Below are 17,715 nucleotides of genomic sequence, written 5' to 3'. Positions count from 1 at the left end.
AGTGGTTGAGCATTGACCTATGAACCAGGAAGTCACTGTTCATTTCTTGGTCTGGGCACATGCCTGGATTGTGGGCTCGATCCCCAGTAGGAGGCAGCCAATCAATGATTCTCTCTCATCATGATATTTATATCTCTCTTTCCCTCTCCCTTCCTCTCTGAAATTAATTTAAAATATTTTTTAAGTTACCAGTAGCTCTTAATTGAATTTAAGAAGTTGCACAAGTGGAAAGTAACGCTGTGGCTAAAAATCTTTGCCAGAGATTGTTTCTAATACAAAGTAATATCAATGGATTATGTAAATGTTATTTAATTTAAATTTGTACTCAAAGTATAAATCTCAGTTTAATCTTTAAAAGACTTGTAGAATAGAAAGATATAATATATAAAAAAGGATCAACTCAGGCTTTTTTTTTTTTCTTACAACAGCTTTTTGCTCCATTCCATGTTATATATTAATATTTCTATGTCATTCTGCCTACTTTTAATGAAATAGACATATTTTTTATTAAAATCTATCAAACCATTTTAATGTATTGGCACATAGAACCTTGCTAGGATCTTGCTTTAAAATTATATAATATGTCGTTAATATTGCCATAATGGTAACTAAATCACTCATCCAGCCGATAAGGTTTAATTTGAGTTTTGTTTTAATGTGCATAAAAGATTCTCATTGTCATTAATCTTTTTATGTCACTCTTCTGTTTATCAGATTTAAAAGTATGTTATGAGAAACTTTCCTTATTTTTAAAAAATTTGACTTTATTCTTTTGTTTCTTCCTGTGGGAAATATTCAAAGTGCAGAGATGCATTAGTCTGTGACATCCTAGGCATCATTACTTTGCATTAGCAAGGCCTAAGTTTGATTATTGCCCTTCAAAGCCATAAACAATAGGGAGTTGAAGGAAAGTGGCAAAGATGAATAAGATATGGGAAATAAGCCTTTTTAGAAAGAATTAAATCTGTGTAGCTTTAAAAGGAAGAAGAGGAAGATACAATGTAAATAGCACTTACTGGATTGAGATGCTGGTTTCAAGGCCTGGCTCTACCAGAGTGATTCACTTTAGAGAGGCCACTCTACATTACTGTCTCTTAATCTGTAAAATGAGGGGACTTGATTAGATTGGAATCAAAGACTTTTTATTAAAAGTCCAGCTAGTATTTTAGGCTTTGCAAGCCAAACTGCTTCTGCCACAACTACTCAACTCTGTTGTAAATGAATACTTAAATAGGCAAGGCTGTATATATTCTAGTAACACTTGACTTACAAAGATAGGCAGCAAGCCAGATTTTATCCACTGGCCTTAATTTGCTGACCTCTTGACTGGATGACCTTTAAAATTTCTTTTATATTTGCATGCTGTGATAATTCTTCTAGAGGCCTGGTACATGAAAATTCATGCACTGGAGGGGAGAGGAGTCCCTCAGCCCAGCCTCCCCCCTATCACAGTCAGGAGCTCTCAGGGGTGGAAAGCGACCCAGTGATCAGGGGAAGGCAATGCCCCACCACGCCTCTGCTGCTGCCACTGCTGGCAGCGCAAGCCTTGGACAGCCCTGGTTACCTGAGCCTTGGGCAGCCCTGGGCAGCCGCCATCTGAGACTTGCCTGTGCCTCGGGCCGGCCTTGGGTGGCTGGGGGGCTGAGGGGACTGGGTGCCACCATCATTGAGGGTGGGGCAGTCAATTAGCATATTCCCTCCTTATTGACTGTGGGAACTACCATCTTGAGGCAGTGTGAGAGTCAATTAGCATATTCCATCTTTATTAGATAGAATGAATTACCAGTCAGAGGCTAGCCAGGAGACAGAAACCATATAGGTATTTTAACAGAAAATTTGACATGAGAACTATTGTTAACTAGATTTTAAATTACTTGAAAGGGTTATTTACTGAGGTATCATAGATTTAGCAAGTGCAGGAAGCAGCTACCACCTCTCTTATATGAAACTAATATCTCTGTTAACTGGCTACTGCTCAATTGATGCTAATATTTCTGAGCTCCAAGGAAGGCTCTCTGCAGACAGAACCTCTGAGGACTCCTTTTGATGGATAAAGAACCAAACAAAAGAAAGTAGACTTTGGGTAAAGCAGGAGGGATTGTATTAAACATAAGAAAGAACTAATTCATAGATACAATGGGAATGGTCTAAGAGTCATTGTCCCCAGTGTTTTTCAATAAAAGATTAGTTATCTACTCTGGATAGTTTTAATTTCAGAATGCTGAGAACAAGATTATCTTTATTCCTTTAATACTCTTTTCCTCCCTCTGGTGAGTAATGTGGCATTTGACTTCCCTTTCTTGGTGTAAGTTCCCTAGACTAGTTTTCAAATACCTTTTTTTCCCCCCTAGAAAATGTATCATAATTTGGTAAGTCTTTTGTCTGAGTTTCTAACAGAGCTAGGTAACCGAGACAATTGCAGTAATTGAAGGATGAGGGAGAATATTTATCTCTTGCACTTGTTCTTTACATTTTTTTCTCTTCTTCTCTCCTGTTTTCTTTTTGTTTTTCTCTCTTAGCTTGTAGAGCTCTGTGTAAATTCTTTTGTACCACTGTTCATAATTCACCTTATGTTATTGTTGTTTGTGTTTTACTTTGATTTGAGATATAGAGAATAATACTTCATTGGATCTCAGAAGCCAAGAAATGATTTCAGTTTGCTGCTTCTCACTCATTCTAAACAGTCTTCAGAGGTAAACTAGCTTCTAAGCCAAGGAGGGCAGCAAGAACAGTGCCTGGCATATGGTAGGTTCTCAGTAAATAACTGTCATTGAATGATCGAACCTACCTCTGGCACAGATCTTGCATAGCAACAAATTGAATTAATGGTTTAATTAAAAATTTATAGGCTCTAAATAACCATTTGAGAGTTTTTCCCTTTTTTGTTAAAAACTATTCTGTCTTATGCTTTCTGATTCTTGGTTTCTTCATTTTTTGGTTCATTTTAAGTGGACCAAACAGCTCTCAATACTCAGCAGTGTCAATCCCATTTTCATTCTCTTTTGTGGCTGTGTGAGGAATGAAAGGATTTATACATGGAATGGGAGGACCTTAATACTTTATTATCTTCAGATAGCAACAATGTTTTTGGAATTCATGGATATTGGCAGTTTCCTAAATGCTATTTGGCAGTTCTCTATCCATTGTCTCAGGTTCCCAACTTTCCAGTACACACACACACACACACACACACACACACACACACACAAATTGTTTTCGTATTTGATTCTTTATTATGAAAGAAAAGTGTGGAAAATAAAATGTCATGTTTTTCTTACAACTCAATATAATTTGAAACAGGTTTCTTGATTGATGATGTTTATATCTTATTCTGTAAATGGGATTTGTGACCCAAAAAGAAACAAAAACTAATAATCTTTGTTGTCAGGTACTAAGGTTTGCCAACTTGTTGCTAGTATTCTCCATAAGCTCAAGCAGTTGATAGTGATGAAGGAGCTGAAGACAACTGTTGACATGTTTCCCTGGCCTATGTTCTAGACACTGATGAGGATTTTGAATTCAGCAAACAGTTGGTAAATGTATCTGCTGGAGTAAGCTCTGATTCCAACGTTTTGGACATACAGGCTAACTGAAAGTAACTTTTTGAAACTTAAGTATTCTGACTAAACTCTTCTGTCTTAGCCACAAGTTCTGCCCACTTGGAGGACCTTGCTTACCTGGATGAGCAGAGACATACACCTTTGAGAACTTCTCTTCGAATGCCAAGACAGAGCATGGGTGGTGTTCGCACACAACAGGATTTAAGAGGTTAGAACCACAGAATTACTTTGTTTGGGGATGCTCATGGGAAAATGGAAATGGACAATAGGCAAAAAGTTCCTTTGTTTCCAATTTCTACACTTTCTTAAACCTACCTTAAGAAGTGAGCATGTAACCATAGAAGAGAAATACAAATACATTGCTCAACGGAATTGTATAATTATCTACATATAGAACTGTTGGCATTGATTCCTTGAAATTCTGAGAGGGCTGGTTGTGATGGGGGAAATAATCTTTTAAAAGCCCTGAATTTCCTAAGTGATTCTTGACCAAATTCAACCCTAGCCATTTTCAGCATGAACTTGGTGCTGAAAATGGTGTTTTGCCAGAGAATTTATTTCATGTTCATTCTAGTGACCATTTCTAGTGACATATGTGCATGCTGCTTGTTTCTACAGTCAGGATCCTGATCTTTTCAAATACTTTCATTTTGTTATAACCATGGGCTAGTTGAAAGACTGTTACTGGCATCTCTGCTTATGCCTCTTGTTTGCTCAAAATGAACCGAACTGCCTTTGATAACCTTAACAGATGGTTTGCTTTCTCTAGTATCTAGTAGTAATCTATAGCTCTACTACATTAAGTATATTTTTAATATTCTTTTTCAGATTATTTTCATCTTGCTTTTGTCTCTTACCCCCTGTCCGGTGCCCCATTCTAAATTCGTATGTTGTCAAAATGCATAACTCACACCAAAAAAGTATCATACATGCCTGCTGTCCATTCTGGAAGTCATTATACTGACAGTTTTTCGAAGATTTGTAGGCAACTGGGAGCATCAAATGATTGTATTGCAACAATTATCATATCTCTCATCAACAATAGTGAATTAATGGCCTTAGTCATACTACCGTGTTTCCCCGAAAATAAGACCTAGCGCATGGAAAGATAAGACATCCCCTGAAAATAAGACCTAGCGCAACTTTGGGAGAAAAAATTAATATAAGACACTCTCTTATTTTCGGGGAAACAGGGTAGTAGTCATAGTTTTATTTTTAATTCTATCCATCCTGCTTGCCATTTCTTTAATTAGCTACATACTATTTGCTTAGTGTGTGCAATAGGGTATTTCCAGCCCAAAAAGTGGTGTTGTGTCAAGTAATATTTTAGTGCTGGTAGGTTGGTTATATCCAAAGCCTGAATAAATTTAGTCAGAAAATGAAATAAATGATTTGTTTCAAGATGCATAGAAATACTAAAGAAGATTGGACACAACTATTGATCTAATAGAGACCAGGTGCATGAAATCCGTGCACAGGTATGATCCCTAGGCCTGACTTGTGATCAGGGCCATCTTCCCCAGCTCTGGCAGCCAGCCCCACCCCCTGCCACTACCCACCCCCGGTCCTCCAATTGCCATCCAGAGATCGGAGCCTGCCAACCTGGGGAAGGGACCGAGAAGATAGGGGCATCGGAGCCTGCCTGCCTGATGCCCCTATCTACTCGTTTGCTGGCCCGATTGCCCCTAACCGTCTCTGCCTCAGCCCCTACCACGGTGGCTTCATTTAGAAGGATGTTGGGAAGGTTGTTTGGCTGTCCAGTCTAATTAGCATGTTACGCTTTTATTATTTTAGATAGAAAACAAAATTAACTGACAGGTTTCAACTGCGTGCTTTAACGAACACTTCATATTGGGTTCTAGTGATACTTGATGGGACATTTCTGCTCCTAGTATCTAAAGATTTGTAAGAGCTCTGACAAGTGCATTTTACTGAGCTTGATGTTTACACACAGATATCAGTTGTATGAACACAACAAAAAACTTTTTCATTGCATTGAGCTTTAGGTGAACATTCAGTAAAACCAAAGTACATACAAACTTTTTTTTCCAAAGCATGCCTAAGTCTTTAGGAATCTCTCTGCCTAAATAATATATCCCTTAACAAAACTAATTTTATACTCTTAATTTTATACAGATAGTATCTCAACATTGTTTACATTAACACTTAGAAATGGAATTTGTTCATTGATAATGGTACTATGATATTAAAATTTCAGTTTCTTAAAGTTGTCTTTTCTTTCAAAAGCTTTCTTTTTACAGACTAAATGGTTAGTAAATACCATCCACATGAATGCATTAATCCATAAGTTACTGGATGTTTAGTAAGCAGTATTTTGCCTTCTAAAATAAGCATACTTTAATTTAGAACTTTGAGGCCCTGGACAAAATTGTCCCTCAAAGAGTAACATGTTATCTTGATTACTGTTTGCAAATGTACTCTATGACTTATGAAATGACTTAAAAACATTAACAAGAAAGGAAAGCAAACTTGGACACACTTTCCTCATGTTTCCATAGATCTGCTTGGCAAGCTTTTATAATTTGTGATCATTATATCCAAAACATTGTACTTTATTGTAAAAATAGAACCATATTGCTTTCCTAGCAATGTTTTTTAAAAACATTATTCTTTCTAATTTTGTTTAAAGAGACATACAAATTGCAGTCATTATTCAGTTTTATATATTTTTCTTCTTCTGGTTATGATTGGAGTAAAACAACTTTACCCATAAAAAAAAGTAAAGTGATTAAAAACCTTTTTAGTATAAATTAAGATGTATCTTTCTACATTGAGGTATATCTTTCTATATTTTGAAATATTACTCAAATAAATCGTGATACAGTTTTTAAATCAGAGTTCTGATTTAAATGACTCTGGATCCTCATAGTTAATGGTCAAATACACTGTACTGTATCCACTAGGTGCTAAATTTACTGATTCCAAGTACAGAGACTATCTGAAATAATATTCCTTGAATATATGTCTAAAGAGGTGGCAAGGATTTATTTGGTGCTTCATACAGGCAGTCTTGCATTATTCTGTTTAGAGCAGTGCAGGATCCCTCTACACACTTTATAAAATATTGAGGACCGTAAAAAGCCTGTATTTATGAGTTATATCTATTGATATTATATTAGAAATTAAAACTGAGAATTTTTTAAAATATCTGTCCACTTTTTAAAACAATTGTAAACCCATTGTGTGTTAACATCATGTAAGCTGTGGAAAATTCCACCATACACTATCAGAGAATGAGAATGGAAAAAGACAAATGATGTCTTAGCATTATGCACATAGTTTTGACTTTGTGGACCTCCTGAAAGTATCTTGAGAACACCCAGTGGTCCTCAGATCACATTTTAAGAACCATTGGTGCAGAGGAAACCATTATAATTGAAGATAAGCTTTATGCTTTAGGAACCATACAGAACGCAAAAAAAGTGCAATTTGCAAATTGGTTAGAAGTTGATCAGGAATGTGGCTTAAGAATACAGGCGTTATTCATTTAATAATTACCTTAATAGTAACTACAGTTGTTTGCTCATAATGATAGTCTTTTGACTGCTGAAACAGAAATTGCTGGGGTAACATCTAAGCTAGAATTTGGGTCTTCAAGTGGGGTATTCACTTCATTAGTAAATTTATATACTTCTTAAGATAGCTGTTTTGAACAGTTATTCTACCAAAATTTATGTTTCTAGAGACCTGATCCGACAAAGGAGACAAGGTCATATAAGTGCACTGTCCTGGATCCTATTGCAACAAGTTATGAGATTCCTAGCTGTCAACCACCTAAGGACTTGAGCTTTAATGATAGTTATGGAAGATAGTGCAGAGTATACAACTGGCTAAACTTCTGCAAGTGCCTTTTCTAGTCCCAGAGTCTAATGTCCTTGACAGATATTAATTTGAAACCTTATTAAAGTTTTTAATTTCCGTTTTTAAAATTGGGGAACCGTTTTTAAAATGTAATCATCATTGTGTTAATGTGGAATCATGCTAAAAATTATCTACCTGAAACCTCTCATGTTTCTGACCATCTTAATGGCATCTCTATTCCACAGAGAAAGACAAACTAATTTTGCTGCCTAGTAAAAGGAGAGGAGAGGTTGCTGGCTCTCATGGACAAATACTAGTATAATAAAAGTTAAGGAAAGCAGGGAGAGTTAAAATACACAAAACAAAATATAGCGTAATGACTGAATAGGAGCTACTTGGGGTAAATTAGCAACAAATTATTAATGACAAGTCTCTAACCTTCCTGATATTAAATCATAATCACTATTCTGCTTGAAGTGATTACACATTCCTAATTAAACCTTATTTCTCAAAATATGTTGTTTCCTTAGGACTTTTACTAAATCCCATTATATAAATGGCCATTCACAGGCACTGGTTTTAGTTAGCTGCTTTAATAGTTTCTAGGTTGGAGGGCATAAGTGCAAATGGTATTCTGACTCATTGGCAGAATTTATGTGAAATTGACCATTAACTTGGCTTTATCAAAGCAAAGAATTTAATTTTTGTCTAATAAAATCAGTGCTTCTCACCATTTTTGATTCCTTTACTTTTCCAAAACAATGAATTCTTTATGAGGATGACTAAGATGCATGTCATGAAGCTAATACTCTTGCAATAGCTCACTGAGTCATACATCCTTGAGGTTGCTTAGTCATCTTGATCATTGCCTGACTGGCTCTCACATTTACAAGATAATATTTCCATCAGAGTTTTCTGTCTCATTGTTCATTGTTTTATTTTTACAAGGTTAAATTTCTTTCTTTTCAGATAAATTCAAAATCCAGAGATAAAGTTGCTTGCACATAACTGCCTATATGTAAATATTAGATGGATAGATTGTAAGCTTTACTAGTATGTCAACTCTGTTGCAGAGCACCCTAAAATTTGAAATTATAGTACTCAAACTGGATGCCTTTGAATGTCTTCTATAAATTAGAATCTAGAAACTAATTTATACTTTTTGGAGTAGTCTGGCTATGATTTTTTTAAAGCTAATCACTACTTGTTAAAGTAGCTCCAGATCTGCCGGGACCAGTTTGGCTCAGTGGATAGAGCGTCGGCCTGCAGACTGAAGAGTCCCAGGTTCGATTCCGGTTAAGGGCATGTACCTTGGTTGTGGGCACATCCCCAGTAAGGGGTGTGCAGGAGGCAGCTGATCGATGATTCTCTCTCATCGATGTTTCTAACTCTCTATCCCTCTCTCTCCCTCTCTGTGAAAAATCAATAAAATATATATTTAAAAAAATAATAATAATAAAATAAATAAATAAAGTAGCCCCAGATCTGGTTTGTATATAAGCCAGCCTTATTTTCTAAACTCTATCTTAAATTCTGAAAACCCAAACAGTAGCTAGTATACAACAAAGTTCCCCCATAAGACTCAGAAGAAAAAAATAACCTTTGAGAAAGAGGAGAATCTAGAAACTACATAATCTTCTAACAGGCACATATTGACCTCTTGCATTAAATAACACTCCTTAAAGAAAATCTGTGAAGTAACATGAAAGAAATTCTAATTATGATAACTAATTCTGTAAGAAAAAAATCACTGAAAATATTTTAAATGACTTAAGTGCCATAAGGAAAAATAAGTAACCATTAAGCCATTTTGATGTTTTGATCTATATTAGATTTAAGGAATCTGTTTCCCAGTTAATCTTTCTATCATTATTTTCTCCAAAAGTAATTAAATCTTATTAAAGTGGCCATAATGTTACTAAATTTACTTAGGTAACATTTTGCAAAACATTTTTTTGTTTCAGTAAGATGATCTAGGCTTTCCAATTTTATAGTATATAAAAATACTTTTCTAATGGGTCACTTCCCCACATACTAGTAAAATACAGAACTGCAGAATTTTGTGGTATTATTGTGAGGAAACGTAAAAAAATGGCAATATTTGGGAAAATTGAATTTTTCCTATTTCTTTTACAGTTTTCCAAATATTTTTGTTCCCTTCCTGAAAATTCCATTCAGCAAATCCTGTGGTCGGCAGGCCGAGGCTCTATCCACTGAGCCAAGGCAGCTAGGGGAGTATATGACTTTTCTTAGCCCCTCTAGCAGTGGACCTTTGTTTTTTCCTCCAGGAGTGTGGTGGAAAAACCCTAGATCACCTTCTTGGATTCTTATAACCCAAGTTACCAAGAACACTGCAAGTGGTGGTGTACAGGGAGCTTAGCCAATGAACGGTCAGAAAAGGTGTTTACGCTCGAACTGGTTTGGCTCAGTGGATAGAGCATCAACCTGCAGACTGAAGGGTCCCAGGTTTGATTCCTGTTAAGGGCATGTACCTTGGTTGGGGGCACATCCCCAGTAGGGAGTGTGCAGGAGGCAGCTAATCAATGTTCCTCTCTCATCAATATTTCCGACTGTGTATCCCTCTCCACTCTTCTCTGTAAAAAAATCATTTTTTTTTTTAAGAAAAAAAAAGGTGTTTTCTCTGCAGCTCATGCTCAGAGGACCCCCTGTATTGTGTCCATTGGGCTTAGGGCATATCCCCACTGCCCAGGGGGGCATGCCCCCAAGGCTGGCAGCCAGCCCGCGTTGTGGGCACCAGGTTTGGGGGCATGCGGAGACCCCGGGCCATGCACAGGGTGGCCACCAGGTCTTCGCACACCTCTGAGGCCAGCAGCCAGCCCCACGTTGTGAGCACAAGGCTGGGGGGCATGCAGACTTGGGTCTCGCAACAGCTATCACCACTGGGGGCACCCCACCCAGACTGGCAGCCCTGCATTGTGGGAGCTGAGCTGGGGGGCATGGCCCCAAGTTGCTGCTTAGTGCTGGCACATGAGCAAGCGGCTACAGGGCAGGAACCTCTGCTTAGTGCCTGCACCTATAGGCCCAGAGTGGCCAGGAGCATTCTGTAACCCTGGCTGCTCAGAGCCTATACGCGGGGCTACAGGCTAAGAGTAGCCTCCAGACCACTTAGCGCCTGTATATGCAAATTAACCCTTCGTCTTTGTTGGGTTAATTTGCATACTCACTCCTGATTGGCTGGTGAGCAAAATGGAGGTACAGTCAATTTACATGTTTCTCTTTTATTATATAGGATATTTTTATTTATTTCAGAGAAGAAGGAAGAGGTAAAGAGAGATAGAAACATCAATGATGAGAGAAAATCATTGACCAACTGTTTCCTACACTCCCCCTACTGGGGATTGAGCCCGAAACCCAGGCATGTAGCCTCTGACGGAAATCAAACCTGGGACTCTTCAGTCCACAAGCCGACACTCTATCCACACTCTATCCACTGAGCCAAACCAACTTGGGCCATCACTATTTTTTAAAGATATTTTCACTGAGTATAGAATTCTAGGTTGACAGGTTTTTCTTTTTATAAAGTTACAGATCTGCTTTCTCATTTGCATTGTTTCTTAGAAATCTGCTGTCATCTTTATCTTCGTTCCTCTGTGCTTAATGTGTCTTTTTTATTCTCTGGATGCTTTTAAGATCTTCACTTCATACTTGTTTTGAACAATTTACCAAGTAATTATAATGTGCCTTGTTGTCATTTTCTTCATATATCTTGCACTTGAGGCTCATTCAGCTTTTTGGATTAGTAAGTTTATAGTTTTCATCTAATTTGGAAATGTCAAAGCCCTCCATTATTTCTTTAAATACATTTTCTGTCTTCCCCTCCCTGCCTCTTCGGTAACTTCAGTTACACCTATATTTGGCCACTTGGAATTGTCCCAGTCACTGATGCTCTTTTTATTTCAGAGGATTATTATTTTCTCTGTGTGTTTAATTTTGGAATCTATCTCTTCAAGATCACTCATTTCCTGTAATGTCACTAATCTAGTGTGTTTTTCATTTCTTATGTTGTATCATTTTTCTCTAGATTCTAGAGTCTAGAAGTTAAATTTGGATCTCTTTTTATCTTGAGTATTCCTACTTTTGAACCTGTAGAATATAGTCACTATTTTAATATCTTTCTCTGCTAATTCTAACATCTCTGTCAATTTCAATTGATTGATCTTTCTGCTAATTATGGTTGATATTTTCCTGATTTTTTGCATGTCCAATAATCTTTGTTTGGATGCCTGACATTGTAAATCCAAACTCATTGGGTGTTGGATGTTATCGTATTTCTGTAAATATTCTTTAACTTCTGTCTGGAATATTAAGTTATTTGGAAACAGAATGATTACTTTTGGGTCTTACCTTTAAAATTTGTTGAATAGGATTGGAACAATATTTATTACAGGTCTTATTATTCTGTACTGAGGCCCAGTGCATGAAATTCATGCATGGGTAGGGTCCCTAGGCCTGGCCAGTGATCAGGGCCAATTGGGGCCTTCCTTCCCCCAGCTGCCAGCCACCGGCTGGGGCCTTCCTTTGTTCTGTGCTGCCCCCTTGTGGTCAGTGTACATCATAGCAAGAGGTCAAGCTCCCAGGCTGTCGAACTCCCAGCGGATAATTTGGATATTAGCCTTTTATTATATAGGATTATTAAGACAAGACCTTTCTGGATATTTTACCCACTATCCTATAAATTGTGATTTTTTTTTTTTTTTTATTCTGACTGGCAGGAACAGGCACTGTTCCTGGCCCTGTGTAAGCAGTTCCTGGCCCTATGTAAGCCCTATGTGAGCACTCTTCTCTCTGATCCTCTCGGTTAGGTCTTTATCTTATCTTGGGTGGTTTTCTTATACACATAAGTGCTCTGTTGATTATTCAAGGGTTATTCTCCACAAATCTTCAGAATTATTTCTGTACGGATCTTTCCTTCCCAATACTCTGTCCTCTTAACAGTTGCTATCTTGGTCTGCCTGGGTTCTCAGCTTCATCTCCTCATCTCATGACCTGGAAATTCTCTCAAAGTAATAAGTGACATAGGGTTTGTCTTACTTGTTTTTAATCTCTTGGAGGTAACTTTTTCATTGCCTATGTCTAGTGTCTTGAAAAACCTTTGTTTTATATATTTTGTCTAGAGGTGTACTTGTTTGTTGGGGATTGTTTTAGGTTGAAGGGTAAATCTGGTCCTTGTTATTTCATCTGGGTCAGAAGTGAAAATTCATGTCAAATTTTTAAAAAGAAAATTAATAGATGAGATAGACCAGAGCATAAATCCATCTCTTATTAAAAAATGACTGTCTTGGTAGTTAAATTGTGTTCTCTCTAAGCTAAAATACCTACTATACCTATAATAATGAAGAATTAAATGCACAACAGTAAATATCACATTAGTAAAACCTTAGTTACCCAAATGAATGTGTGTAACTTTTCTTTAAAAAAAAAAAAAAAAAAAAAGAAAGAAAGAAAGAAAAGAAAAGAAAATTAGTCTTTAAAAAATTTTATCTTTTCCCTTTTGGACACTAATTCTAAGGCACATTTCTTCTTTTCCCCCAGCTTCCTGTGGGAATGCTATTCTTTGTCAGTACCTTGGCCAGCATCCAGACCTGGCTTATGTTATACACAGAGCTGGGAAAATAATAGTTTTTCTTCCCCAACTGTCTTAATGTTTATGACAGTAGCCTTTAAACAAGAGTGTATACCTGAAAAGTGGCAAACAAATGAGCTACTTCCTTTTATTGTCTTAATACAGAGCAGTGATTTTCAAAGACCTGGGTTTGCATCCTGTAACTGTCGTTTCCCCTAGCCATCCTGTTCTAATAAAACCAAGTCTATCTATATTTCTTTGCAGTTGAGAATGGAAAATCAATATTCATTATTTTCATTCATGATTTCACTTATTAAATGTTACTGAATATATATACCATATGACAAGAACTGTACTAGTTAATAAGGACTTAATAGATTGGGTGATTGTGGTAGGGTAAGTTGATGATATATGAGAATAGAAGTGTTGGGGTTAACATGATCATGTCAGGTACATATATTTGCTGGCTGTTTACATGAAATAACCTAGGAATGACAATATTTTAGGGATATGCAGAAAAGGAGGAATCATTGAAAGATACATTAGGAGAACTAGGAAAAAAAAGTGTCATCTTAAGCCCAAGAAGGGAATGTATTTTTTTTTTAATGGGGCTTAGTTAAAACTATTAAATACTGATGAGTGATTATGAAGCATGAAAGCTGAAAATAAGTTATTGGAATTAACAGTAAGAAAGTCTTTAGTGACTTTAACCAAAAGAATTTCTGAAGAGTAAAATTGAAGGAGGCCAGGCTAGAATGGATTATTGTTGTGTATGTGAAGATAGCAAGCATGGCTCTTTTAAAATGTTGGGTAGTGAAAGATAAGTTAGAAGCCTCAATATTTTTATTTTAAGTGTGTGTTGGAGTGGGGGGTGATTATGATTGCACTAGATATCTATTTTGGCTTGATAATATGAATAGTGATAGCAGTTAACAGCCAGACACTGTCCTAGGTCCATTACATGCATTCATTTATTTAATCCTCACAGAATTATGGTTATCCCTAATTTTAAAATGAGGAAAACTGAGATATTGAGAACCTGAGTAGCTATCCTAAGGTCACACAGCTAGTGAGTAACAGAGACAAGATGCAAACTGAGGCATCTGGCTCTGAGTCTACAATTTTACCCACTTTACTATATGTTCCCCTGCTGACCCAAAAAGTGATTCTGCTTTATTTAATCTTTTAAAAAAACAACCATATAGAAGTTATCTGGAATGAGCATATCACAGACTAGTATCTTTAGGTTGTCCTTTAGGACATTCTTTAAAAACTCATTTCTACAATAGAGATAGGAGGAGCTGCCTATTGTGCTATTCCAGAGCACCGAGAATAAACAACAGACCCTAAAGAGATTAAAGTAATGGGAGAGTGAGCTTTCTGGAAATTCAGTAGACAAACGAGCCCATTAAGTATTTCTTAAGGGGGGAAAAGCGTGCCTTTTTACTTATGTTTGGTGCTAATGTGATACCAGGTTTTGTCTGAAGTGTTTTTCCTCTCCTCTGTGTTGAGAATAGCATGCATGGCATGAACCCTAAAAAGTTATCTTTTGTTCTGAGGAACAGAGGTACTTCCAGGCTAGACTTCACAGTCATTATGGGAGAATGTGAGGAAATACAATTCTGCTCCTGTTTGCACCAGACCTTGGCTGTGTTACACACTATCCTTTCTCCTGCCAGTCCTGTGACTGACTTCTTTTATGATGATTCATGGTTGTTTTCCATGAGTAAATATGCTTTAGTCTAAATCCAGTTAGAGTTCTTTTGCCCCCACTTTCCCTTTCCCTTCTCCTCTTGCTGCAGCTGTTTATATTTGCATTTGGGCTAGTGGATCTGTTAGCCTTAATGCACTTTTGTTTGTTTTTTAAATGTTTACTCTTTGCCTTAGTTAAATAAAGGTCAGTTTTCGCTATAAGCCTAGATATGTAATTATACTTATTGAAGTCTCACAGAGACTTTCCTAGAGAGATTTTATTTGTCTGCTGTGAGCCTAATTTGCACTGAAGAGATGCATACACTGATCTGAGTCTAGAGTGGTTATTAAATCCCTTTTAAAAACAGCTATCCAAAGCTTGTCTGATTATTGTGCCCTATTGCAATGTTTTTCTTTTTTCCCTTCAACATTTTATTAGGAAATTTTTTGGATATACAAAATAATGAAAGAATTTTACAATAAGTACTCATATACCCACCACCTTCATCAGATCATTAACATTTTGCTATATTATTTTGTCATTTATTTATCCATCTATCCCTTTCTTTATCCACCCATTTTTTACAAATTTCAAAGTAAATTGCAGTAAACCTTATTGGCATGTTTTGAGAAGGATGGGATGGTCTGTCTACTCTGGGACTGCCACTTCTTGAATTCCAAGGGTAAGCTATATCTGTTACTAAATGGTATGGATCAGTTGATCTTTTTCCCTTAGCTCAGCTATAGTTGCTGTGGTAATTTCTCAATGGATTATTTCAGGGGTTTCTGCCTTAGAAAATCTCTTAAAACTAGTTGATATTCCAAACAAAGAAACATTTATTTAGGAATATGAACTCCACAGAGAATATTTATTACTTACATGTCCTACAATACAGACCAAAATGCTTTCTTATTCATATGTCCTAACTTTACTCTTGGTACATAAGAAGTATGGCTTTCTTTTAATGTACTTATCTGACAAAAGCCTCAGTTTCAGAGGTACAAAAATCATTTCTAGGCTGTTCTTGGTATCTACAGTTGTTTTACCATATGGTACTGGGCTAATTTTGTCTGTTCTTCCCTTGAGGTTTTTGTGAATTGATTACATTTTTAGAAAAATTTTAAAATAACTTTTAAATGTCAATGCTTTCTCAGTAAAATAAAATATGGTGAGTGATTATGTTAACATAAGAACAAGTTAATCGAATTTTTCCCAAAAAATTAAGAATTAAATTGAGTCTATACTTATTCAATATTATAAAATCACATTGGTCATATATTGTAAATGAAAGTCCCTTTTAAAAATAATATGTTTGTATTGATTTTAGACAGGGAGAGAGGGAGGGAGGGAAGGAGGGAGGCAGGCAGGCAGGCATTGATGCAGAAACATTGATCGGCTGCTTCCTGTACACCCTCTACTGGGGATCGAGCCCACAAGGAATCAAACGGATGACCTCTTGGTGCGTGGGTCAATGCTCAACCTCTGAGCTTTACAGGCTGGGCCATGAAAGTTCCTTTTGATGAACAATATAAAATAATCTTAGACATGAACAGATAAGTTAGTTTAGAAAGCAACTGAGTGTGTCTGAGTAGTTCTTCTGTCTTTGAAAAGGTCACCTCTGATGAAGAATGCAATTCCTAAAAGGAAGCACAGGAGAAGGGAAGGATAAAGAGAAAGTCTAACATGTCTGCTAAACCTATCAATTCTGGTCATCAGTTGGAGAACTCATGTCACTTTAAGATTTAATACTTACATACTATAGAGCAGTTGCAACATAATATAACAGGGAAAAGCCTGAATTTCTGAGTCAGAATTAGGTTTGAATTCTGATTCTGAAACCAATTCTGTGTTCCCTAAGTTCTCTGTAACCTTAGGTCTCTCTAGGCATAATTAGACTCAATTCAAGCCAACTGGTGTTTTGTTTTCTTCTTCATTCCCTAGAGTTCTATGACTGTTCAGCCAGAGCTCAGCATGTTTGTCTAAGTGTCTGCCCAGCAAGGGCACTCAGATACCCAGGAATCCCCATGAGGGTTTAGCAGCCCCTGGTATCGAGTGACATCATGGAAAATGGTGAAGTAAGGCACTACAATATTTAGTCCCTCTACAGAAGCAACCATGAAGCTGGCACGTCTGACAGAATCAACTTTTTCAGAACTCTGGAATTGCTAAGTGATAAAGGCAAATTATGAAACAGTGTCTATCATATGATCCCATTTTTTGTTTCTAAAATAAGTGTATATGGTACAGATAAAACTCAGAATACATAGTATGTGAATAGTATTTCTGGCTAGTATTTTTGTTGGTGGTTTTTGTGTTTTTGCTTTTTATTGATTTCAGAGAGGAAGAGAGACAGAGAGAGATAGAAATATCAATGATAAAAGAGAATTATTTATTGGCTGCCTCCTCCATACCCCCTTCTGGGAACTGAGCCAACAACCCGGGCAGTAGAATCAAACCCTGAACCCTTCAGTCTGCATGCTGACACTCTATCCATTGAGCCAAACTATCTAGGGCAGTGGTCGCCAACCTTTCAGACCTCACGGACCACCAGTTGGCAACCGCTGAGCTAGGGCATTATTTGTTTACTATTACTAAATTTTCTATAGTGACTATGTATCCTGTGAAAAATAGCAAAAAATAAAATACAAGGGGAGAAACCAAGATGATGGCATAAGTAAACACCTGAATTGCTGCCTTGCACAACTTCAAAATTACAACTAAAAGACAAAAGGGACATCATCCAGAACCACAGGAAGGCTGGCTAAGTAGAAATTTTACAACTAAAAGGGAAGAGAAAAGCACACTGAGGCTCAGAGGAGCTGCTGCTCTGAACTCCAATTCTGGACAAGAATCTGGGGACCCAGACTCATACAGGGAGAAACTGAACTGTCTGGCAGTGGGCGGAACTCGAGGGCAGCTTTCTCTCAGAGGTGCTTGCAATGATTACCGCAGGACACTGAGACCTGGGAGCCTCTTAGGGCAGGGCTGATGGGAAACCATTGCTGTTTGTTCAGCCCTGAGACTCCACCCCATCTAAGCTGTGCACAGAGGCTTTT

The 17,715-nt window shown here is 37.1% G+C and overlaps 1 protein-coding gene across 8 annotated transcripts in view; it reads left to right on the top strand.

Annotated features, from left to right (window-relative positions):
• TANC2 (tetratricopeptide repeat, ankyrin repeat and coiled-coil containing 2) overlaps nt 1-17,715 on the top strand; it is a 247,611-nt gene that overhangs the window by 147,787 nt on the left and 82,109 nt on the right. For all 8 annotated transcript variants that reach the window (XM_045586331.1, XM_045586332.1, XM_036450637.2 and 5 more), the window contains one exon: nt 3,643-3,768. In XM_045586331.1, coding sequence (XP_045442287.1) covers nt 3,643-3,768 — 126 coding nt within the window. The remainder of the gene's footprint in view (nt 1-3,642; nt 3,769-17,715) is intronic.

This window comes from Pipistrellus kuhlii, unplaced genomic scaffold (assembly GCF_014108245.1).
Source record: "Pipistrellus kuhlii isolate mPipKuh1 unplaced genomic scaffold, mPipKuh1.p scaffold_m20_p_22, whole genome shotgun sequence".
Classification (NCBI taxonomy): domain Eukaryota; kingdom Metazoa; phylum Chordata; class Mammalia; order Chiroptera; family Vespertilionidae; genus Pipistrellus; species Pipistrellus kuhlii.
Note: the sequence above shows the minus strand (reverse complement) of the source record. Positions and strands in the feature narration are given on the sequence as shown.